This window comes from Lissotriton helveticus, chromosome 11 (genome assembly GCF_964261635.1).
Source record: "Lissotriton helveticus chromosome 11, aLisHel1.1, whole genome shotgun sequence".
In the NCBI taxonomy this organism is placed as follows: domain Eukaryota; kingdom Metazoa; phylum Chordata; class Amphibia; order Caudata; family Salamandridae; genus Lissotriton; species Lissotriton helveticus.
The window spans coordinates 1,055,350,925-1,055,376,465 of NC_136072.1; the positions used below are offsets into that span (position 1 = coordinate 1,055,350,925).

Here is a 25,541-nt window from a genome sequence, read left to right on the forward strand (position 1 = left end):
ATGGTCTAGGGGAAGATGAAACCAAATCAACAACTAACTACGAAACAGGGACATGGACGATACAGGAGGCGGGTAGGGGCAGGTATGTGTGGAGTTTGCCATAGCGTCGAGGGAGTGGGAATCTGAGTCAGCGTGTCAGTCGTGTCTCGCAGGGTAGGCAGGCGGGGGGGGCCGGGGTTCGGGACGGGCAAATCGGTTGTGTAGTGGAGCCGTTAGGGGGGGGCGGGCCCATGAGCGGTCGGCGGGTGTGGCATTCCGGTGCGGGGTTTAGGCTCCTTCGCAGTGTCTCATGTGACGGTGCGTCTCCGGGAGTGAGGCAGGTAATCGTCAGTGTGAGACAGGAAAGTACAAGTTAGACAGTGTGCTGAGCCTGACGGAGACAGGAAGGTGTGTGATATAGCATGTGCGTTTATTAAGGTGTCGTATCGGGGAGTAGGGGTGGCGGGACGGGTTCCTTCACGTAATTCCCTGTTCCGTACATTTCTGCAGGAAGGAGTGCAGCATGTCCTCCCATTGTTGTGCGATGGGGAATTTTCTGAGCCTAGCTGTCTCTTCCCGCTTCAGGACAGAGCTCTCAGCCCGTGCCCAGTTTGTCAGCGACAGACACCAGTGTCGGAGGTGTGGGGGTGTGGCTGCCTTCCATCTCTTGGTGAGTAGTCTTTTGGCTGTGATAAGTCCAAGATCCCAGTATCTAGTCTGGACCCTATTTAGGTGCGTGCGCTTATACAAACCCAATATACAGGCTTCCCACGTGTGCGGTACCTGTTCCCTAGTGCAATGTCGGAGTATCATGGTCACTCCTTCCCAGTACTACCGGAGGGCAGGACAGAGCCAGAGCATGTGGAGGAGATCCGCGCCTATGAGAGAGCAGCGGACGCAGGCTGTGCCTGTCACTGAAAAGTATTTATTTATCTTGTCAGGGGTGAGATATGCGCGGTGCAGTATATAAAATTGTATGATTTTAAAGCGAGGGCTGCGGGGGATGTTCACCGGACCAGCCAGGATCATAGCCCACTCTTTGTCTGTCCAGTCCCGCCCTCTGTCTGTCGCCCATTTTTCCCTTAAGTGCACAGTCGCCGGGTGTGTATGGATTTCCTTCTAATACATAATCAAGTTTGATATCCTGTGGATTCTTTTGAGTGTGTTACTCTCGTACAACTCACAACTAAGTTTAATTTTTGTTGAAATAAAGTCCCTTGTAGCACACTTTGACCTTAACCATCACATTAGGCAAGCACTATTCCTCCAGCCCCCCTAGAAAGCACACCGAGTTCTCAAAACAAACCAAACCACCAGCAGACCTGGGAAATCCCCCGCAGCTATTGTTTTGATTTCGTTCGAGAACTCCTGTAAAGAATGTAAGAACGACCAGTTCTTATGACATCCTTACTGACGTTTTATGTCCATCCTTACGTCAAACTCGGCACCTTTCAGGTATAAATATACCGACGCTGCCCTAAGCAAAGGCACGGTGGTGATGAGCTTGGAGCAGCGCTACTTGCCGGAGAGCCCAGCTGATGCAGGAAGCCCACGGACGCTGCCCTTCCCGTTTGACGCGCTGAGAGAGACGCTGTCTTTTCTCTTGCCGAGAAATCCAGCTTCCGGCGTTTCCAGCTTGCCCTCGCGGGTAACTGGGATACCGAGTCCTGAGACAGAGATACCAGCCCTCCTGCCTTCTAAATCCCAGGTACTGAACTGACTAACCCCTTACAGAGAATTCTTGAGTCAGATTCTTGGCAAACCAAACTTAACTTAAACTGCTACTTACTTACTCCCTCTCGCGTATTAGGCTTAGGTCAGGTACACCGGGGTAGGCGTAGTTAGAAGCACCAGTTGAGTACGATTAGTCAATGTATATATGTATGTATATCTTTTATCCATTTTAAAGTATCATATGGCTAAGAAACCATATCAATGCTTTTACAGTATTATTTTATAATCCTGCTTTTACTGTATGCACTTTACTTAACCATGAGTATTGCAATTGTAGCGATTCATTTCTCTTGTATGAGAAAAGAGACTGTCAATAAATAACACCTTTTTATTGAACACGCCCGTCTCTTCCTTTCTCTACAATCTGGTGAAACTAAGTATGCACGTATTGACTGAGTAAAATAGTTGTCTTTTGTTTTCACACGACTCTAGAGATATACTCTTGATTAGGGGGAGCAAAGTTGTCATGTTCTATGGTTGTCAGAAACTAAATCCCTTCTTGTCTATCCAGGGAGGTTAAACTCCTCCTTGCCTATTCGAGAAAGTTTCTAGTGAACTCTGAGCTAGCTGGCACACAAAACTTTAAGTCTAATATCGTCAGTAGAAGACCTAGTTAACCTCTGTCCTACGTCTATACTATTGAAGATATTATTCCAATGCGCAGAGCCTATTGGGATAATAGGAACTACACTACAGGGGCTTGTCTGTCCAGGTCCTCCTCTCTATCATTCCAGAGGGTGTTTGCTGTTAAAGCAAGGGAAATCTGTACAGGCTTTGCTGTTTTGTGGGTTTTGTGGTGGAATTTCTAGTTGAAGTACTGGACAGTGTAGCTTTTTATAGGCTGCATTATCTGTCTTTAAATTCTCTCTTAAGTGTCTGTGCAGTTCTGCATTTGTTCGACACTTTAAGAGATTATTTTTGATTGCTCCGGGGTCCACGCACATGGGCGGAACTATTCACTAGATTATGACTATACACAGAGATCCCCTACTACAGAAACATTCTTTATGTGGATCCTCAAAGTGTAATCTCTTCTTTCCACATGAAAAACAGGCCAGGAACAAGCTTTTCTTAGAAGAATCAGACATTTTCTCTCACAAAGAGGTAAAAGTAAGGAAAAACTGAGCAGAGCTCAGGGAGACTCCCTAACACACGAGGTGCGGTAGAAAATCTGAGGGCTTGCCTCTCTTTGGGGAAGGTTCTAAGAGGGTGCTGCTGCCTGATTGGTTGGTTTCCAAGTTTGGTTATTTTAACAAAAGGACTAAGATAGGCTAATGTAGTGACTTGCTATCTACTGTAGCCTATAATGTGATGTTATTATGACTGTAATGTATATGTTTTATTGTACCGCGAGACTCCCATCTCATCGGCGGGGATTATTCTAAGCATGTGAATCTATGAAAGATACTACAATACTGGATAACTATACAATATTTGCACATAATGGGGCAAGCCAGGCACCTGATGCTGTGGTTCGCAGCTTCGCTGCGCCAACATGCAGCGGCTAATTTACACCCCCTCAGACACAAATGGAAGGGAGATCTAGGCAGACAATTCTCGGACAAAGAATGGGGGCAAGTGTTTGCCAGCCCAGTTGAGATCCCTAGGAACATGAGATTTAGGAAGATCCAATTTTACATTACACACAGAACGTACTACACACCAGACAAAATCAACAGATACTTTAATCGTACCGATTCTGCCTGTCCCAGGTGCTCTGTTTTAGATGCAGACCTGGTACACATGTTGTGGAGCTGCACCAGCCTTAGCGCATACTGGAGAGAGATAGCTGAAGCACTGCCCAACTGCACTGAAAGGGTGATCCCCTTTGAAGTGCTCACGTACTTACTGCAGAAGTTCCACAGAACGCACAGCACCAAGGTTACATCTAGATTCTTAGATCTGGGCAGAATAGCAGCCAAACAGCTAATTACGAAGCGATGGAAAGCGCCAGACCCACCACACTCCTAGGCTGAGCGGCACTCCACACTCGCATGGGCTAGAGCAGAAGGCATAGCAATTCGCCGTGAAGAAACCATAGGCCTTAGGAAAATACCAATAACCACACATTGGGAAACAATACTTTTGGCACTACAACAGCATGCGCACCCACCAACTCAGCCTGCATTAACACCTGACACGGGTAGCACCGGGCAAGTGAGGAGGGACCCCAGGACATGCAGAACCGCCACTATGGCACCAGACATTGTACACTAATACCTCAGAAATATATCTTGATAGGGGAAATGTGGTTCAGATGAAGGGAATAGGGGCAACAAGCAACAAACTCATAAATGCACACTGGCAAGTCGAGATGTTCCAACTCAACTCCAAGTTCCACCCGCTTCCTTCCCCCCCTCGTTACCAAAAACACAGCTTATTATGGTTCTTCAGGCAGCTCCGGGCTCCTGGTGTTGCCCTCTGAAAGCAATATTCTAGTAAACTAGCTAGAAGGACTAGATGCTAAACAGAGGCACTGGTCTAATAACATTTACTCACAACTATTGTATCTACACGTCCATTGTATAAACGATTGTAATGCTCAGTGGCGTCACTAGGGTTGGTGTCACCCGGTGCGGGTAACTCATGGTGTCACCCCCTCACAACTTACCGGATGGACCAACTCACCCTCTGCCTGCACCATGTCCCCTCTGCCTGCACCATGTCCCCTCTGCCTGCACCATCTCTCCCTCTGTCTGCACCATCTCCCCTCCGCCTGCACCATTTCACCTCCTGCCTGCACCCTTTCCCTCATCCTACACCATCTCACCCTCTGCCTGCACCATCTCACCCTCTGCCTGCGCCATCTCACCCTCTGCCTGCGCCATCTCACCTCTGGTTGCACCAGCTCTCCCTGTGTCCACACCATCTCCCCTCCGCCTGCACCATCTCTCTCTCTGCTTGCACCATCTCTCCCTCTGCCTGCACCATCTCTCCCTCTGCCTGCACCATCTCTCCCTCTGCCTGCACCATCTCTCCCTCTGCCTGCACCATCTCTCCCTCTGCCTGCACCATTTCACCCCCTGCCTGCACCATCTCACCCTCTGCCTGCACCATCTCACCCTCTGCCTGCGCCATCTTACCCTCTGCCTGCGCCATCTCACCTCTGGTTGCACCAGCTCTCCCTGTGTCCACACCATCTCCCCTCCGCCTGCACCATCTCTCCCTCTGCCTGCACCACCTCTCCCTCTGCCTGCACCATCTCTCCCTCTGCCTGCACCATCTCTCCCTCTGCCTGCACCACCTCCCCCGCTGCCTGCACCAGCTCACCCTCTGCCTGCACCAGCTCACCCTCTGCCTGCACCAGCTCACCCTCTGCCTGCACCAGCTCACCCTCTGACTGCACCATCTCACCCTCTGACTGCACCATCTCACCCTCTGCCTGCACCATCTCTCCCTCTGCCTGCACCAGCTCACCCTCTGCCTGCACCAGCTCACCCTCTGCCTGCACCAGCTCACCCTCTGGCTGCACCAGCTCACCCTCTGGCTGCACCATCTCACCCTCTGGCTGAACCATCTCACCCTCTGGCTGAACCATCTCACCCTCTGCCTGCACAATCTCTCCCTCTGCCTGCACAATCTCTCCCTCTGCCTGCACCATCTCTCCCTCTGCCTGCACCATCTCTCCCTCTGCCTGCACCATCTCTCCCTCTGCCTGCACCAGCTCACCCTCTGGCTGCGCCATCTCACCCTCTGCCTGCGCCATCTCACCCTCTGCCTGCGCCATCTCACCCTCTGCCTGCGCCATCTCTCCCTCTGCCTGCACCATCTCACCCTCTGCCTGCACCATCTCACCCTCTGCCTGCACCATCTCACCCTCTGCCTGCGCCATCTCACCCTCTGCCTGCACCATCTCACCCTCTGCCTGCGCCATCTCACCCTATGCCTGCGCCATCTCACCCTCTGCCTGCGCCATCTCTCCCTCTGCCTGCACCATCTCTCCCTCTGCCTGCACCATCTCACCCTCTGCCTGCACCATCTCACCCTCTGCCTGCACCATCTCACCCTCTGCCTGCACCATCTCTCCCTCTGCCTGCACCATCTCTCCCTCTGCCTGCACCATCTCTCCCTCTGCCTGCACCATCTCTCCCTCTGCCTGCACCATCTCCCCCTCTGCCTGCACCATCTCACCCTCTGGCTGCACCATCCCACCCTCTGGCTGCACCATCTCCCCCTCTGCCTGCACCATCTCCCCCTCTGCCTGCACCATCTCCCCCTCTGCCTGCACCAACTCTCCCTCTGCTGCACCATCTCACCCCCTGCCTGCACCATCTCACCCTCTGCCTGCACCATCTCACCCTCTGCCTGCACCATCTCACCCTCTGCCTGCACCATCTCACCCTCTGCCTGCACCATCTCTCCCTCTGCCTGCACCATCTCTCCCTCTGCCTGCACCATCTCTCCCTCTGCCTGCACCATCTCTCCCTCTGCCTGCGCCATCTCACCCTCTGCCTGCGCCATCTCACCCTCTGCCTGCGCCATCTCACCCTCTGCCTGCGCCATCTCACCCTCTGCCTGCACCATCTCTCCCTCTGCCTGCACCATCTCTCCCTCTGCCTGCACCATCTCTCCCTCTGCCTGCACCATCTCTCCCACTGCCTGCACCATCTCCCCTCTGCCTGCACCATCTCACCCTCTGCCTGCACCATCTCACCCTCTGCCTGCACCATCTCACCCTCTGCCTGCACCATCTCACCCTCTGCCTGCACCATCTCACCCTCTGCCTGCACCATCCCTCCCCCTCCACCCTCCCCTGCCTGCTGCTCTTTTAACTCTTTCCCCATCGCCTTCATCACCACCCCTGGTTTCTCCCTCACAGTTCTCGCTTCTCGCATTTTCTCAAAGTGACTGAAATAAACACATAAAATGTGCTTTGATTTCGTGCGCGTGCCCCTGAGGATAAGTGTAAATAGTTAGACACAGAGCAGAGGTGAGGCTGCAGAGCTCCTACCAGTCATTCTGGACCTTGGTAGCTCCATAGCCAACTCCATCCCGTAGAAACATTGCACGATCTTTCATTACATGTTTTAAGGAAGGCAATGTGCACATAAAACAGAACACACAAGTTATTTTTTCGCACAAAACCGGTATCTTGACAAAGAGCTGCCTTTCACATTTTCCAATGTGGGAGGCAGGACCTGGGGTGCTGCAGCCATTCTAGTGACTTCATAGAGACCACTGCACCCTTTTTATGGCTACCATACGACCTTTAGTAATGACTTGAGATAAGATATCATTGTCGCCTACTTCAGATAGACCTCTAATAATGATGGGCTTCTGGAAGATTGGCATTATGCAAGCCAGGAAAATGGGCCTCGTGCCTCGGTTAGGTTGCAAAAAAAGCTAAAGCTGGGGTGCAGTGGGCCCCTCGCACCCAGAAGCACCAGTGCCATGTACCTGCTACACTGCAGATAATAACGTTGTTTCACACAGAACACGTCTTGCAAGTGATTGTGTCGGTGCTTCAGCCAAAAGCACTTTCTGCAATACTCCTCCAAAGGGTGCCAGAAAGGCAGCACTGGTGGGTTTTTAATATATCCTAAGCAGCATATTGTTTGTTCTTCAGAGAAAATAAAGGATGACAATATTTTACCCCCTTTCCAAAAAGCATATCTGAAAATGTGTGCTACATCTGAAAGCTACAAATGCCATGTTTTGTGATAGTAATGCACATGTGGTATATGGCCGCCGAGTATCATCAGTGCAGCGCTGGCAACAGGAAAGTAAAAGCCTGACAAGTAGAGGAGAGGAAGAGGTTGCAGCAGATGAGCAGATTGGAAACCAGTTAAGGTTTATCTACAGAAACAAGGCATAAAATAAAGCACATAATGCATATACAACTGAGCAACTCGAGATATTAGCGGCATTGCGACTGATGAGTCACAAAATATCTTTGAAAATACTATCTTGCTCCTTATTGTGTACAGTGCAGATTTGTGAATAAGCCCAGACAATGGCTACAGCCACAACCTGGCTGATTGGTAAGCAGATACGTTTTCTGTATAAGTCACATTAAAGCAGGGGGAGAAACTACGCTGAGAAAATGTTCGGTAGGGGTTAGATCTACTATCGTGAGCGCCGTGATGAAAGAGTCTGCACAGAGTAAACAAAACAGGAACACTTCTTGCTAGAAAGCAGGCCAACAAAATAAAATCTGTGTGAACTTGGAGCACTTACAAAGCGTGGAAGACGCGTGCAGCTAAGAACAGAGAAGTGATTTCAGTTCAGTTTCAGTTTTTTAACGTCTTTATTTCGAATTGTTATTCATAAAAGACACACATAAAGATAATAAAAAATACAAACAGTGCAATAAAATTAACAAAGTCATAAAGTTTCAAATCAATACTAACAGACAAAAAAGAAATAACAAGAATTAGATAAAAATTTCCAATTAAACATACGTATACAGACGTCAAGGAGGAAAAAGACAGAAAAAATATATGAAAGACTTACAAGTATATATTTGTATAAAATAGAAAACTGGACGTCAATTCTGGTCAGACCATAGTGTAATACAATTGCATTCTATTCAAAGTTATTCAAGACGATAAGTTTCGAACTGACTTGATCCTAATTAGCCAAGCCCATCCAAGAAATTTAGCCATTCCAATGGATAGCCATTCAGCAGTGTTTGTTCTCAGAATGTACAAAGCTTCGCTACTCACTCGGGTATTAAGTCTGGAACATACAGGTTTCAACCATTTACATCTTGGTTCGCTATAAGCAGTACATACAAATAAAAAGTGACCTAGTGTTTCTCTACAATCAGTACAACAGGGGCAAAGGGATGAATCTGTCTTCTGCCAACCATTAGTAAAAACCCTCAATGGCAGTGTGCCTACACGAAACTGATGGTATAGTTTCCTGTCTAATGTTTTAAGAATAACATCCCAATAGGTCTCTATGTGAGGGACTGTTTTGTGGAGCAGAAACTGACCTGTCAAGTTCTGTTTCTCCGAAAGAGCAACATGTTCTACTTTTACCGTGGTCCAGAAAAGTAATTTGAAATCTTTTTTTGTAGGGAAAGTATGAGAACCCGGCTCAGACCAGAGCAATGGAAGGCCCATTTTAATCAAAGTGATCTTGATTTGCTTAAACCACGGTATGTCACCTGCCCCCTGCTGCATTCTCACATCCTGTAGTTCTCGGGCAAACATGGCGAGTTCTGGGGTAGACCAGATGCGCCTCCACAGGGCCACCATCCTGTAGAGGGCTTGATGTTTAATAGAATGCAAGCCCATATCCATCAACAATGGTAGGACTGGTGTAGAAGGGGGGAGGCTGACTAGGTTTCGAAGAAATTTGTTCTGTAACCTATCTAGGACAGCCAAATCCACACAGCCCCAAATATCAGCCCCGTATAAAATGGCTGAGCTAATTTTGGCACTATAGATTTTAAGAGCCGGCAAAACTCTTTTGGTAAGAGAGCATCGCTGCTCTTTTACTAGACAGCCGGACAGGCGAGCAAATTTCAAACTAAGCGCCTCCACTTGTTCTTTCCATCTTAATCTATAGTCTATTGAAACACCAAGGTATGTCATTGCTTCAACCTGCTCCAAACTAGACCCATTCATGGTAACATGACCCCTCTTTGGTTTATTTTTTGTCAGGACCATGAACTTAGTTTTATTGATGTTAATTTCCAGATCATTCTCATTACAGAAGTCCACAAATTTGTTTATAGCAACCTGTAGGCCCTTCTGTGTTTTGGCCAGTATAAGAGTATCGTCTGCAAATATTAAAAGGGGAAATTTAGTCCCACCCAGTGAAGGGGCATCAGTAGGAATATCTGTGAGGAACTTCACCACTTGATTGATAAAGAGTATAAACAGGGTAGGAGCCAGGACGCAGCCCTGCCTCACTCCGCGAGTCACGGGGAAGGAGTCTGTGACCTGACCCTGCCGCCCCCATCTAACTCTGGCAAAATTTCCCTCATGCATCCTAATGGTAAGATCGAGGAGTGCAGCAGGCACACCCATCCTGCTCAAGGCTGCCCACATCTTCGCTCTGGGGACCAAATCAAATGCTGATTTGAGGTCCACAAATGCAGCAAATATCGTGCCACCTCTCAGGAATACAGTTTTCCAAAAGATCATGACAAGTCTTAATATCTGATCAACTGTGCTTGTATATTCCCTAAAACCTGCCTGCATCGGAGACAGAATGTCAACTTCGGTCATCCATGAGTGGATTTTTCCTAACAACATTCGAGCTATAACCTTTTGAAGGGCATCAATAAGACTGATGGGTCTGTAGTTCCCTGCATCAGTTCTATCCCCTTTTTTATACACGGGCAGGATCTCAGCCCCTTTCCACGAAATGGGAATTTCAGTCCCTCTGGCTATTGCATTCGCCAAAACTGTTATATACGGGACCCAATGCAATTGGTCATACTTAAAAAGGTCCGCAGGGATGCAGTCCATGCCTGGGGCTTTGCCATTCTGCACTAGATTAAGGGCAGTGATCGTTTCTAATTTAGTAAAGACAATGTAATCATAAGGTGGCACAGCAGACTGTACACTGGCATCTTCCCTATTGTTATGGGAGATCCGTTCTGTGACACTAAACTGCGCCTCAAAATGCTTGACCCATTGCTCAACTGGGACATAGTTAACAGGAACATGCATATCACCAGTCCCACCCCATTTTACAACCTCCCAGAATTTTTGTTGATTGGATGAGGTGCTTGCCTGATATAAGTCCAACCAACGCTGGTCATCCCATTTGGTTTTTGCCTCTTTAAGTACTTTCTTGTAGTTTACCCTAGCCAACATTATGTCCATAGCTATTTTAGATTTAATAGCAGATAACAAAGAGCTATGGGCAATGCGACAGGATTTGTCGTACCACTTAGGCTTAGTTTGCACTTTTATCCTTCCTTTGACAGGTTCAATAAAAAAAGATTTAATTTTATTAAAAAGAGACTCGTGGATCATCCCAATTTGATCAAGTGAAGTTCCTTCATCAAATAAGGGTACTATCAAGTTTGTGGCAGCTGTGACCTCATTAGCAACTTTATTAATAATGGAGGGGTTGTCTAAGAACCTAGCCCATCTTACCCTTCTGCAGTCATTCGTAAGACCAGCATCTGCTGTGACGATGCTGGTTGCAGGGTCCAAAAACAAGCCCTCCTGCAATAATAGTTTTATTACCAGGGGGTTATGGTCACTTTCAGGTCTGGTGACCACCACCATATCCTCCAATAATTTCCAGTACTCTAACCTTAGAAATAGTCAATGCGACTCGAATGCAGGGAATTGTCAAATGTAACCATTCCCATCGTATCTGATTTAGTCCTACCATTTGCTGCGCGCAAATTCCATTCAAGGCAAAGACCTAACCACTGCATAGCAGCCTCAGTGACTTTTTTAACTGGTGGAATAGATAAATGAGGAATATTCCATAACTGGTCAATCTCCCCATAACCCCCATCAACAAGGTTGGGAAACGGTTCAAAAGAACAATTAAAATCTCCTGCCACCATAACACAATTTTCTCTGCTAATACTGTTCAATAAAGATTCTAATTCAGCTACCACTCTCGCGGGCTTCCCTCCTGGTTGGCCTCTTGCATAAATATTAATCAGGAAAAAGACCTGATTGCTTTTACCACATAGTTTCAGGGCCAGAATATCATTGCTTGGGGTGGGGAGGTCTGTTATTATAAGAGCTAGAGATTGTTTTATCCAGATGACCAGACCGCCCGAGGGACGTCCCTTCAATCCTTTACAGGCTAGTTTATGGTAGTTAAGATAGCCAACTCGATAGATGGGCTCTGTTGACCAACTTTCCTGCAAAACAATTATATCATGTAAGTCTATAAAGGAACCCCAATCAGCCTCTGACATTTTCCCCCTCAGTCCCGCTATATTCCATGACAAGACTGTCAGATTGTGAGGTGATTTCTCTCCCATAAGAACAGTTGAGTTCTCAGTTTCTACTGTATTCAAAGGTCTGGGTGTGCAATTTGAATGTGTATCCCTATCTGTCACCCTCTGTACTACATCAGTAGACCGTGGGGCAATCTCTTTTCCAGGGATTCTCATGTTATTTAGGGAGTGATTTACTACAACTTCAAGCAACCCAATACCTAAAGGTTCTACATCTTGTCAATCTACTCCTTCCAAACCTGACAACGGTGCAAACCGGTTTGCAAGGCGAGGATAAAACATTGGATAGATCGGGGTTTCAGGTTGAAATCTACCTCTAGACCTATCCCTTCTTGTATGGTGGAATGAGGTTTGGGGTCTAGTTGCGTGTAGAGCAGGGTAAAAATAATACAATGATAATGTTTGCACATCTCCAACTCTTCCAAATCTTGGTTCCCTACTAATAAGTTCAGTTACCCATGGCTCTCTAAAGCTAATAACCACACAATCACCCTCAAGGTCTTTTTTTCCAAAGCCTACCCAGTCCACCCTCCTTACATTAAGGATTTCGGGTTTTAGGTCGGGGGGAAGCAGACGATTTTTATTAAGCCAAAATATGACCTTATTATAAAGATCCCTGTGTGTTTCTCTCGTACCGCTACCGAGGGGAACCACGCCGGTTAAAATGATAGTATAAGGCACTGACTCTGGAGGGAGATTCACACAATGCTTCCTTGGAATAAATTTGGGCTGGTAACTTAAATCCTGACTCTTTGTGGAAATTGGGTTTTTCTGATCCTGAGAATTTTTAGCAGGCTTGGGCACAGAGGAATTCTCCAGAGTGGTTACTTTCTTGGGAACAGGTACTGGTATATGTTGTGCGGGTTTGGGAATGGATAGTCCCGCTTTAGAGGTATTTTTACTATTATTAACATTATTGTTATTACCCCCTATATTGTTAACCATAGAAGTAGGCAACTTAGTGGGAAGGGCAGGGGGGATCGACCCTTTTGGCACTAAACTAGCAAGAATTCTATTAGATGACGCTATATTATCTTTCACCAACTTATCTAAGGCATCCATTTTAGTGTTTAATAGTCTAGTCCTTTCGAAAAGTGGTAAAAGAAGCGATTTAAGTAGTAACTCTGTCCTGGCCAGGAAAATTTCTTCTGAAATGCTAATTGTAGGATTACATTCCTCAGGGTGGACAACCAAATTCGTATTAGGTGGCTGCGGGGGGGATAAAATAAGATTTCCCGCACCCTCGGTTTGGACCTCTGCGTCAGGTGAGTCTACCCTTTTACGCTTCCCACGGTTATGGAAAGATGTATGTTGTGAGTTGGAAGGGGAGTCCATATGTTCGGTGCGGACATTAAGATTTGGCGAATCTGAGAGGCCAGATTTCTCACTAACCAGATCTAGATCAATAATCCCACCATTTGATAAGTTATCCTGTACAGTATTAAATACACTTTCTTGGTTTGTCCCCACTACCTCCACAGGATGATTCTCGGGAGCGGTTAACAACAATGACTCCACATTAGCATCATCACTGTTTGTAGTCAACAATGTGAGTGGGACGGGGGAGACAACCGCACTAATTTTGCCAAGAGAGGAACGCTTGCCAGTGATAATATCAAGCGAAAGGCGTTTTTCGACTAAGGCAATCTCCTTTTCCAAAATGGCAGTTGAACGTGTAAAAAATTGATCGATAGTCCCAGTAAAAGTGCCATTAGAGGTGGAGACCTGAACATGTCTTTCTTTACCCGACCTTAAAGTCATATTTCAAGGGGAGTACAAGAAACTAAAATATCACCAATCTCAATAGACAATCAACAAATGTGCATAATATATACTTCCAAATATAAGAACTCAGCCGCCACTTAGTCTTTGGTTAGGTAACCAACAATTATAATAAATACCTGTTAAAAAATAAAAACCAGATTAAAAGCCAAAAATAGGAAGGAAAGTGTTAGAAAGGTGGCCCTGCCCGGCCTCCTGCGGCCCCGGACGGCCACAGACGGTCCCGCCCTTGTCCCGGGCTTCTCCCGGCGCTCCCGCGCGCTACCGCGCAGCGGATATAGCAGTGTCACTTTATCTGTCTATAGTGGAGGGGGAGGAGCAGACAGGGAGAGCGGCCCAGGTGTTCGCAATTGGGTCTGGCAGGCGCTCCTGGGAACCGTAGTCCCTGCGCAGCGCCTGCACTCGCTCGCAGCCCCGCCTGTCACTCGCCTGCAGTTACTCCCGGTGGAAAGATCTTCTGATGCCGGTAGGTTCACCCCTCACGCAGCGGGACCCGCGGAGCGGGTTCCGCAAGAAGTAGGAAGAGAAGAGGGCTTCAGAAACTGTAGATAAAGGGCTCCGACCTTGGCGCTTCTATGCAGTCCAAAGTTTTAACGTCCCAAATGCTGCCCCCAGCACGCGAGTCTTAAACGCAGGGGAGGGGGAGGAACAGACAGGGAGAGCGGCCCAGGTGTTCGCAATTGGGTCTGGCAGGCGCTCCTGGGAACCGTAGTCCCTGCGCAGCGCCTGCACTCGCTCGCAGCCCCGCCTGTCACTCGCCTGCAGTTACTCCCGGTGGAAAGATCTTCTGATGCCGGTAGGTTCACCCCTCACGCAGCGGGACCCGCGGAGCGCGTTCCGCAAGAAGTAGGAAGAGAAGAGGGCTTCAGAAACTGTAGATAAAGGGCTCCGACCTTGGCGCTTCTATGCAGTCCAGAGTTTTAACGTCCCAAATGCTGCCCCCAGCACGCGAGTCTTAAACGCAGGGGAGGGGGAGGAACAGACAGGGAGAGCGGCCCAGGTGTTCGCAATTGGGTCTGGCAGGCGCTCCTGGGAACCGTAGTCCCTGCGCAGCGCCTGCACTCGCTCGCAGCCCCGCCTGTCACTCGCCTGCAGTTACTCCCGGTGGAAAGATCTTCTGATGCCGGTAGGTTCACCCCTCACGCAGCGGGACCCGCGGAGCGGGTTCCGCAAGAAGTAGGAAGAGAAGAGGGCTTCAGAAACTGTAGATAAAGGGCTCCGACCTTGGCGCTTCTATGCAGTCCAGAGTTTTGATTTCTTCATTTATTCAAACGATTGCAGTGGTGGTAGGGAGGCCGATGTGCACTCTGATGTTTACAGGAATTACCCAATATATTCAAAAGAACCACAACTGCCTAAGATTAGACTATCTGGCCAGCGAGCAGGACTACTGGCGGCGAGTATTGCAATGCAAGAAGAAAGAAAATAAAACTAGAATGCATGAGCTAAATTAAAAACGAAATGGTGAGATTGCTCTGTAGCTAGCAGTGGGTGATGGCCATGTGCTTAGTGCATGTTTTCCTTTGACACCATTATCTGTAGTGGGGCGTTACTGTAGCATCAATGTAACGCAACTGGTGCTACGTAAACCCCTCTGATACCCGATTCGGGTCTAGTTCGCGCTATATAAACCTTTGTAAAATGAATGTGCTGTATTACATGGCAGTGCCTACAACTCTTCTGCCCACAAAATAACAACACACTTGTCACCCGGACCTTGCTGGTTAGATCCACTTATGCCATCTGTTCGCCAGAGCATGCAATGACCTTTTTACCCAGTATAAAACTAATGATTGGGGGTTGACGGGACAGATTACCCTTCCAATATTGGTGCTTAAACAGGCATGCAAACCCCCTAGCAATGCCCATACACTCAATCAAATCCTGCTCTGTGAAGACAAAGTGCGACTAAAAAAAACACACTATAGGGCAATATTACTCCAACAACTAAACCACTCCACCCCTGTTCTATTTTTGACGATTTCCCCGTGCCCCTGATCTTAGACTGCACCACAGGCCTCCATCTCCGTCCAGCTGGTTCCCGCTGTGTGAGGCAGGAGAAAGCTAGGGCCCCATGACCGATTGGAAAGAAGAGGGGGGGAGAGCAGAGAGGGTGTGCTGGAGGAGCTTGTGGGGAGAACAGAACACTAAAAGCAATACCAGGGCGACGAGAAAGAGCTCATTGATACCTGTAGTTCGCTGCAGAGTTTAGAGGCAGTCTTCGGCCAGGGCAGCTGTGAGGAGTAGCCACAGACAGAGTGCCCTCTGCTCGCAGGCAGGCTGAGGCGCAGCTCTCCCTCTCGCCTGCCTGGCTTCGCTGCTTAAAGCGCTCCGATACTTTTGGGTTTTAGTTTGCGCTATTTAAAAAAAAATGTGTGGGGCATGGAATGGAAGGAAGGGTCGAGGGTTAGCCAGAAACAGTCCCGCGCCCTCCGCCCTGTGGAGTTTGGTTTTTACGTTTTGAAACTCGAAGATTACACAAATCTCAGCAGCGAGTGTTCAACCTACTAAGCCATTTTGTAACCCCCAAATACCAAGGTGCGTGCACAGGGCAAGTTCTGAGGAAATGAAAGGCGCACAGCCGCTATAGTTAAAGCATGCTGTGCTGCCACAGAAAGAAAAGCAAGGCTCGTGACGGCTATAGAAAATGTGTGCCACGCTGCCAAAGTTACCAAGCTAAGGCCGGTGATCTGGTTTTCAGTTTTAAATGAATATCAGACTCCTATTTTGTGCCACCAAACAAAGTGCAGGCGTGTCAAGAATCCGTGCCCATATCTTTAAAACAACACTCACCTTGTCTGCTTTGTTCAGCCCCTTACGGGTCACTCTCGCTGTAACCCTAGAAGACCTAAAATGTGTTTATCTTTACTGTCTGTAACTGCGGAGCCGTCCACTACCTTCCCTCGGCTCGAGATATTACTGCCATGAACCCTCACGTCTGCCGTGGGCGCGCGCGTACGTACCGTCGTTGCTGCGTGACTGAGCTGTGTTACATACACAGCGTAACCAGATGGATGGTGTCACCCCCATGTGAGGGTGTCACCCGGTGCGGTCCGCACCCCCCGCACCCCCCTCATGACGCCTCTGGTAATGCTCTTGTTACCAGAATGTATCACAGTATGTGACCTAATGACTATACATGCAATGTATTTAATGCTGATGGCTGTTGTTACTGTTGTAATAAAACAAAAACAATAAACGATTTTCTTTTTTTTTTTAAATCAAAGCTAAAAGCAATCAAATTCCCAGGCCCAGACGGATTCTGGAATCCTAGCACAGAGACTCTCCCCCTGCCTTCCTGGGTTAATTGACCCAGATCAATCAGGTTTTGTATCGGGGCGTCAGTGCTCCGACAATACCAAGCACTGCTACATATAATAGATAAATCTGAACGCTTCCAAGACGAGCGCATGATACTATCTGTGGACGCCGGGAAGGATTCGATAGGGTACACTATCTCAAAGCAACCCTACGTCATTTTGGATTGCCAGACCGATTACAAACTGGGTTTTCGGCAGTTACACTAAACCGGTTGCTATAGTCCGGGTGAACCGAGTTCTCTCAGCCCCCTTGCCAATCCAACAGAGGACAAGGCAGGGGTGTCCTCTTTCACCACACTTATTCGCTCTATACATGGAGCCCATTGCCCAAAGAGTGCACGATGATCCCTTAATATCCAGGGTATGATTTGGGGGAGAAGACCACAAAGTTAGCCTCTATTCTGATGATGTTGTGGCCACCCTCGAACAGCCTGAGCGGTCGCTACCAGCCTTGTTGGCTGAGCTTGAGCGCTTTGCGCAAGTATCAGGCTTCAAGGTTAACGTCGGAAATTTCCAGGCTCTTGGCCTGATTCTCAGACCAGCCGCATTGGAGTCACTCCAGCGAGTGTACCACCTACAATGGGCTCAGGACTCTATTTCCTACCTAGGTCTACAACTTACAACCAGTATACAGAGCCGGCGTAGCTGCGGCAGATCAGAGACTGTCTCCACAAATGGAGACCATACTCACTGTCGTGGCTGGGCGGGATTACAGCAATAAAAATGACAATCTTACCTAAAATCATATATATATTTCAGGCCCTCCCTGTGGCCCCTCCTTCAGGAGTGCCGCGTTCGTTGCAGAAAGACCTAGAGTGTTTCATCTGGCGCGACCAGCGCCCTTGGATGCGTAGAGAACTATGTTACAGGGCTCCAATCGATGAGGGACTAGTAATTCCGAATTTTCAGGAATACTATTGAGCAATGCAGCTGAGAGCTTTGGTCGAATGGTCCAGGCCGGAATCCGAGAAGCACTGGCTCATGAACAGATTAAACAAAACCATTAAAAAAGGGTCCAAGGGATATATGTTTTAAAGACCCACACCTGATTTTATCCCCAGCAACAACTGAATGTATAACACACGAAACACAAGGGGTCTAACAGCCAAATTGAGAGGCTACACTGTCGATACTGAGTCAACAAGATCTCAAAATATCTTTATCGCACACACATAACGTATTAATAAGAATAAAGGAGGAAAAGAAGGCTCACACTACATGCATAGAGGAGACCGGTACATCATCGATTATTCGTAAATGGCTGATTAATCCACAACAAATTGTAAAGGGTTTCCATCAAATTAGACTCAATGATCAGTCCTATCATTTGGCCAAACCCATGTGCAAATGAGGCTGGTCCCCTGATCAGTGGGACACTCAGCTTCGCACCTTGTTGTTGTTTCAGGATTTGGTCCACCAAATGCACAAACCGTCCATGATGACTGATCTTTTGATGGTAAAGTAAAGAAAAATAGTGCAACAGACAAGAAGTGATTTAAAATAGGATGGAATGTCCTCCTTCTAAATACTTTATTCTGCGGACCAGACACGCCTCCTAATTAAAAAATAGAACAGTGCAAGAAGAGACAGTAACAAATATCTGTCTACATAAGGGCCAACATGTTTCTGCCTAACGGGTATTTAATCCCATGGCATTCGCCAGGGCCTCTGCTTGTATGATAGTTGCACTCCTACTAGTGGAATAAAGAAATCACCACCATCACCAAAACAAATTATAATAAAACTGGTTGGAAACGGTACAACCTGTAGCAACCATGGACATTAACCCTCCGATTCACAATGGTTACTGTGAATTCTGTGAAGGAAAAAGTTACATCATTAATACTGTATTAGATGCATCAGTCTCATGTGCATAGTGTGTCACCAAGCCCACCAATAATGTGTGCCAGGAAATTCATTTTTATGCTTACCCTTTATGGTAAGGCAACAGACCTCAACTCACCTGGACACTGCTCAGGTACTAAGAGGCCCCGCACTACAAAGATATAGGAAAAACAAAGGAATGTGGCAAAGTGCTGTAAAGAAAATTTGTTTTAAACTTTAAACCCTGCCTATAATCATTCCTATGAACAAATGCCCTATATCTAGAGGCAAAACATATGAGGTAGGTCAGCATCCCAAACCCAGTGTGCTGAGGCTCAAAACGACCCAAAAACTCGACTAAGACACCAAACTTTAAGGAAGATTAAAACTCCTTTGTGTGCTTTTTCAGGAATTTTATCAACATTCTGATCTTGAAAAACTGAGATTTACTAAAGAATGCAACATAGTATTGCTAAGAATATTCTGTGGTAGCTGCTCACCTTTCCGTCGGTGCCTCAAGCTCTCATCTGAGACTTGGGGGAGGCACCGATCTGTAGGAGATGCTAGTATAAATAGTTCATGAACAGGGCATTAGCTAGGCAACCATTATAGGTGGTCCCCTAAATCTGTCAGACCAGTAACCTGTATCTATCAAAGGTCATGCATTCCGCTTTATCGTCTTGGGACAGGGTCGCCATCTCACGGGGACTCAAAACATTCCCGTCCCCAATCATGCCCATAGTCAATAACTCAGATTTTACACCAGGGCTTGATACAACCGCCTTTGCTTGGTGGTCAAAAAAAGGTTGCAGTTCAATAGGACATTTCTTTTACTTGGAAGGGACATTGTCTTTCAATGACCTCCATGCGCAGCATAACAACCTTCTGAACAAAAGCGCTACCATTCTCAACAGATTAGGCACTGGGTAATGCAACCAGAGATTCGAAAGGGAGCCGAGAGACCGCTCATATCTTTTGAAAAATTATTACTTACGAGACATTCAGACACGCAATTGACAACTGACCTTTACAAGTTCACCAGGAGTAGTTCCGACACAGAGAAAACTTCCGGACAACGGAGGTGGGAGGGGGAGCTGGGCAGGGTGTTATACAGAAGGAATGGCTGGATATTTACTACAGGGCTCGCTATTCTGCACGTAGTGCTGCTAACATAGAAACTGCGACAAAAACAGTAACATACTAGTACTGGACAACCCAGCGGCTCCACAGAGGCAATCCTACACGTAGCCCCCTATTCTGAAGAGCCTGTGGATCACTGGGCACTCTAACCCACCTTTGTGAGAGAATGCCCCCAAATCTCAATTTATTGGCAACAGGTACTGGATGATATTGATACCCGTTTTAATACCCAAATAACCCAATACCCCGCTTCCGGTCCTACATTCTCCTAGGCCAGCCCAATCCTATCACCTTCCCACTTAGATCACGGAGGGGCAAGCAGATGGCATTGGCACGGGGGGGGGCTTACAAAATGTTCTATTTCACGGGGGGGGGACAACAACACCTACTTACGTCGGATGGCTGCACAGATTGTGGGGGATTCTTGGGATGGAAAAAATGTCTCTTTCACTTGCTAACCCGGGGGCCTCTTTCCAGGACCGGTGGGAGCCCTTATTATTGCTGTTAACCTCGGAATTCAGGGAACTCACTTGTCCCAAATATTTAAGACTGTTACGCTTGGCAGACTTACCGCAGAATTTTATTTATTTTTAACTACAGTATTTATAGAGCGCGGCACTCATCCCGGGGGATATTACGGCGCTATGTACCGGAAAGGACTACTGATGGCGTATGTTCAGAGATTATGATGTAGGGAAGAGGTGTGTTTTCAGTTTTTTCCGAAACTGAAGGTAGTTTGTTGTATGTCTCAAGTCGGTAGGCAGGTCATTCCACCTTTTTGCTGCAAGGTAGGAGAAGGAGCGACCGCCGGTTCTGACTTTGTGGATGCGTTTGGTTTTGGCCAAGGCTGATTGACATGAACGTAGGTTCCTATTTGGTACATAGAAGTTGATCGTCCCCTGGAGAATTGAGGGGACAGTTTTATGTAGCACCCTGTGGGTATGACAAAGCAGTTTGAAGGCAGCCCTCTGACGCATCGGGAGCCAATGGAGTTTCTTTAAGCACTCCGATGCAGAGTCTCATTTGCCTTTGTTACAAATGAGTTTGGTCGCCAGATTTTGCAAAGCCTGTAGGCGGGAAAATAGCTGTTCGTTCATCCCTTCGAATAGTGCATTGCCATAATCGAGGCGACTGACCAGTAGGGCTTGTGTGACTGAGCGTCTACAGTCCAGAGGTATCCAAGGAAATACCCTGGCGAGGATTTTTAGTATGGCAAAGCCTTTACCACAAAGGGATCGGACGTGATCCTTCATGGATAAAGCATCATCCATGATAATTCCCAGATTCCTGGCGTGTTGCTTAGGGGTGGGGGCTAGTCCCAAAGAAGGTAGCCACCATGTGGCGTCCCACACGCGTTTGGCTCCACCGAACAAAAGGATCTCCGATTTGCCCGCATTCAGCTTTAAACAATGGTTGTGCACTTCTGAACAACGAGTCACCTCAGGACTCACAGGAACAGACAACCGGGGCAGGGGTGTGAACTCGAAACACCAATTGTTTATGTCTTGAGCCTTTGCGGGGAGGGAGAGGGGAAGACTGGGGGTGGGGGGTCGATTCGTTATTGTTTTATGTTTGTGATCCCTTTGTTTGTGGTCTTAATTTAGCTCTCTGCCTTGCAGATAACACGGCAGGGATTACAGAATGTATTTCAACTCAGTACTTTGTATGTTTATCTTGAAACTAATAAAGAAATATAAACAAAACAAACAAAAAACAACACCCACTCTACTCTTAGACATTTTATACATGAATAACTTACCAGAACACGATCTCCCATTTTGAGTTCCCGCTCTCCCTTTTTTATGGATCCAGCTTCAGACAGGTTCGATATGGATTCACTTCCTGTTCTTGTTAGATTGCTTATTTGACAGGGGGTGACTGGTTCCTTAGCCACAGGTGATTTGAGAGGAGTAGATGTATTAAGCGCTGCTGAAGTCGGTGAAGACACCATACTGATAGATGACGCAGATGTTGGCGATGTAGCTCTAGATGCAGGTGCTGTCTGGACACCATTAGCTTCCTCATCTGTTAAGGGTTTTCTGGATAACTTTGAAGGCCTAGTAAATATTCCTTTTGAGGGTTCACACTGGAAATAACGCACTCCTGCCACTGAACCATCGTTCTTGCCAATAGATTCGTCCAAAACAATGCCTGCCCATTGCCCTGGAGCAAATTGAGCTTCCCCAATAAATTGAATAAATCCAGGTTTAGTACCATTGACCCAGACACGTTCGCCAACTCTAAAATCATCCACAAACGCTTCCTGTGTTTCCGAAGATGTTGTGCTTGATGGTCGCTCACCTGCTCCAGCTTTTAATGATGGTGCTGTATTTGAATAAACATAAGAAAAATTACAAATCTGATGCAGAACGAGAAGGAAAAATCATATCACAAAACAAATCGTCATACCTTCTTACTTTTGAAATCGTACTCAAACTAAATGGATGAATAACCAATGTTGTTTCTAGTCATCATTCCAGTTATGAATTACTCTGCCCATTAAAAATATACCAATTTAACCTAAAGTTAAAAATTATTTTATTTACTGGAGAATGTCTTGTCAAGAAAAAAACAAAGTCCACCAGATTCAGGCTGCAGAACCTCTGCACAAGTAATAAAAAACATCATCAACAACATTAAAGTCAATGTTCTACCTCTTTAGTGCTCAGATTCCGTCTCCAGTACACTTATCAAGGGCCCTTTTCTTTCCATTTGCACCATTTGTAGATACATTTATATTTATGGTGGGTTAGTATCCTGGATGAAGGGGGCAGGGTGATCATAGGACTAGAGGTGTTAGTATAGTAGGTACCTTAAACCTGATACTTTACCCACCATCCTGTTACTCCAAACGTGTGGGAAATTATAAAGCCCAAACAACTGAATAGAGAGATGCAGCAAGTTCCAATAGGTCGTTAAGGGAGTTATTAGCTGTGTGTACCATCCAAGGGTCTCACACTGATAGAAGGGCTGCTGCATCACAATAAAGACTCTTGCAATCTTTACGAAGATTGCAGATCCAGGGCATTCACCATCTGGGCACCCATTCGATGGCAGCATTGAAGAGCATTGTATGCTGTAAATTAACATTTTCTTGTATTATTTCCGTGATTTACAGCCCCCCCTCCCCGCCCCCTGCCCCCCAAATAAAAAAACATGCAACTTTTTTAGCTCATGCCACTACAAAAGGAAGGGAAGTGGGTATTATTCTAGGTGACTTATATAGGGGAGGGAAGGAATGCCTTCAGTGCAAGATGGATCGCCCGAGGCTCCAGAAGGTTGATGTGGAGCTTGAACTCCGCCGGGGACCAGAGGCCTCTGATCTCCGCCTCTTCCATGTGGCCACCCATCCCAGGAGGGACGCATCCGTCACTACTGTGAACTCCAGTTGTGGTTGGAAGAGGGGTCTGCCGTCGAACCAATGTGGATCCGTGAGCAACCCCTGCAGCTGTTGTGCAGTGCCCTCCGAGATCTGGAGGTGATCGGATAGGTTCCCGTGATGCTGAGCCCACTGGAACTTCAGGTCCCACTGCATGCCATCTGGCATGATTGATCAGCAGGATGCAGGAGGCCATGAGGCCCAGCAGCCTCAGGGTCACTCTGACCAAAACCGGGGATAAAGGTTGAAAGATTGGAATCAGAGCCTGAATTTCCCAGACTCGCTGTTCGGGAGGATAGACCCGAACCTGCCAGAACAGCTCCGATGAAAAGGAGCTTCTGAGAGGGAATCAGGTGCGACTTCGGCACATTGACGGAGAACCCCAGCAAATGCAGGTGGTCGGCCATAGTCAGAAGGTGGGAGACGACTGTCTGGGGTGAGCCCGCCTTCAACAACCAGTCATCGAGATAGGGGAAGACTGAAACCCCTGATCTGTGCAGATGAGCTGCGACCACTGCCATCACTTTCGTGAACACCCAAGGGACGCTGGTAAGGCCAAAGGCGAGCACAGTAAACTGAAAATGCTTGTGGCCTACCGTGACCGAAGGTAACGTCGGTGGGCCCGCAGGTTTGGGAAGTGGAATAAGCTTCCTGCAAGTCCAGCGCTACCATCCAGTCTTGTGAGTCGAGAGCAGACAAGACCTCAGCCAAAGTGAGCATCTTGAACTTCGCTTTGAGGAGGAAGCGATTTACGTTCCCGAGATCGAAGATAGGACGCAGGCCCTTGTACTTCTTTGGTACCAGAAAGTAGTGGGAATAGCAACCACAACCTACTTCCGACGTCGGAACGTGCTCGATGGCCCCCTTGACCAAGAGGGCCACAACTTCCTGCTGAAGAAGCACCAAGTGATCCCCCGACATGCAGTGGTATCGAGGTGGCATGGCTGGAGTGGTTGTCTCGAAGGGGAGGGAGTAGCCCCTTCGGACTATTTCTAAAACCCACCTGTCCGATGTGATGGTGCGCCAGTGGGGGAGGTGATTGCGAGCCTGCCGCCCACTGGCGTCTGATGGGCCTGAAAGTTAAGACTAGGAAGGTTTGGAGACAGTGGTGGCTGGGGTGTAGGTGGACTGACCAACCCGCTGGCCCCTTGGTCCACAACGGCGGAACCCGCGTCCGCGCCGCGTCCGCAGTCCAGCTTGTGGTTCTGTTGCGAACGCTTCGGGCGGCCCTTCCGGTGCCACGAAAGGAGCGAAAAGCAACCTGCGGAGGAGTGCGGGCTGCGGAGAGCCCCAAGGACTTGGCCGTAGGCCGTGAGTACTTAAACCGCTCCAACGCATGGTATGCTTTGTCGTCGAAGAGGAGACTACCATCAAAGAGCATGTCCATAAGTGTTTTTGGACATCCCCCGAGAATCCAGTGGTCCTCAACCAGGCATGGCATCGAACCGCCACCGTCATTTCGATCAATTTGCCCAGTGAGTCGGCGGTGTCTAGACCACAAAGAATCATGAACTTAGCTCCGTCTCTCCCCTATGCAACAGCCTGAGAGAGAGCGGCCCGAAGAACGTCAGAAAGTGCTTTGTTGAAAGGAAGCGGCGGCTCCGCAGAAGTAGCTGCTAGCTGAAGCACTTCTGTCAGGAGGTTAGTCCCGACAGTCACAGTAGGGAGCTCAAGGTGTAGGGCCACCAAACACCACGGCATAACTAGCGCCCTCCTCCGTAGCCACGGTAGGAGGAGACAGCATGCCACTGTCTGGTGAGGTATCCAGACAGCTGGCCTCCCCCAACTCCTCTGCCCAGTCCTGTTCAGACTCGAAAGCAGCTGCGAGAGGGTCCTCAGACCCCTCTCAGTCCTCCCCTATCTCCTCAGGATGGTGTACAGGCCGGAAAAAAAAAAAGGAGTAGGGACATGGGGATAGAAATCCCCGAGCGGCGTCGAAAAGATCATCGAGCGACGCCGGGCTGACTCTGCTTCCATTACAGGGCTGAAACCGGGGCCAAAGTCGTTCCAAGGAGCGGGAAACGTCGTAAGTGGTGCCGGCGGGGTCGGTGGAGGTGTTAAAAGGTCAACCGGAGCCACCAGCGGTGAAAAGCAAGAACCCCCACTCAGGACCGCGGGGCCCGAAGGCGCACCGGCGGGACCCAACGACCCAAAGAGGCGATCCATGGTAGACAGGAACTCCTGTATCTGGGCTGGAGTCGCCGACGAACCCGGAAAGGGCGGGTAGGCCGGCGGTGTCTGCATAGGCTCCGCCGGAGCTGCGGGGGAGGCACCACCCACACCCTCAGCCGCGTCGCGCAACCGGCGGAGAAGTCAGAGAATGATACCGTTTGTTCGACTTCTTGTGCTTCGCCTTACCTGACCCAGATTGCGAAGACTTTTATCTAGAAGACAGATGGTGATGACTCCGTGCGCGGTCCCTCAACCTCCCTCGGGACCGGGACCTCGAACAGCGCCGAGCCGAAACTGCAGGGTTTCCAGCATCTTGCGGGAC

At 48.2% G+C, this 25,541-nt stretch overlaps 1 protein-coding gene across 10 annotated transcripts in view; it reads right to left on the reverse strand.

The window, feature by feature from the left end:
* The window catches only part of CLIP1 (CAP-Gly domain containing linker protein 1), a 771,076-nt gene that overhangs the window by 597,626 nt on the left and 147,909 nt on the right, over positions 1 to 25,541 (reverse strand). For all 10 annotated transcript variants that reach the window (XM_078667570.1, XM_078667568.1, XM_078667562.1 and 7 more), the window contains one exon: positions 21,428 to 21,993. In XM_078667570.1, the coding sequence (XP_078523696.1) occupies positions 21,428 to 21,993 (566 nt within the window). The remainder of the gene's footprint in view (positions 1 to 21,427; positions 21,994 to 25,541) is intronic.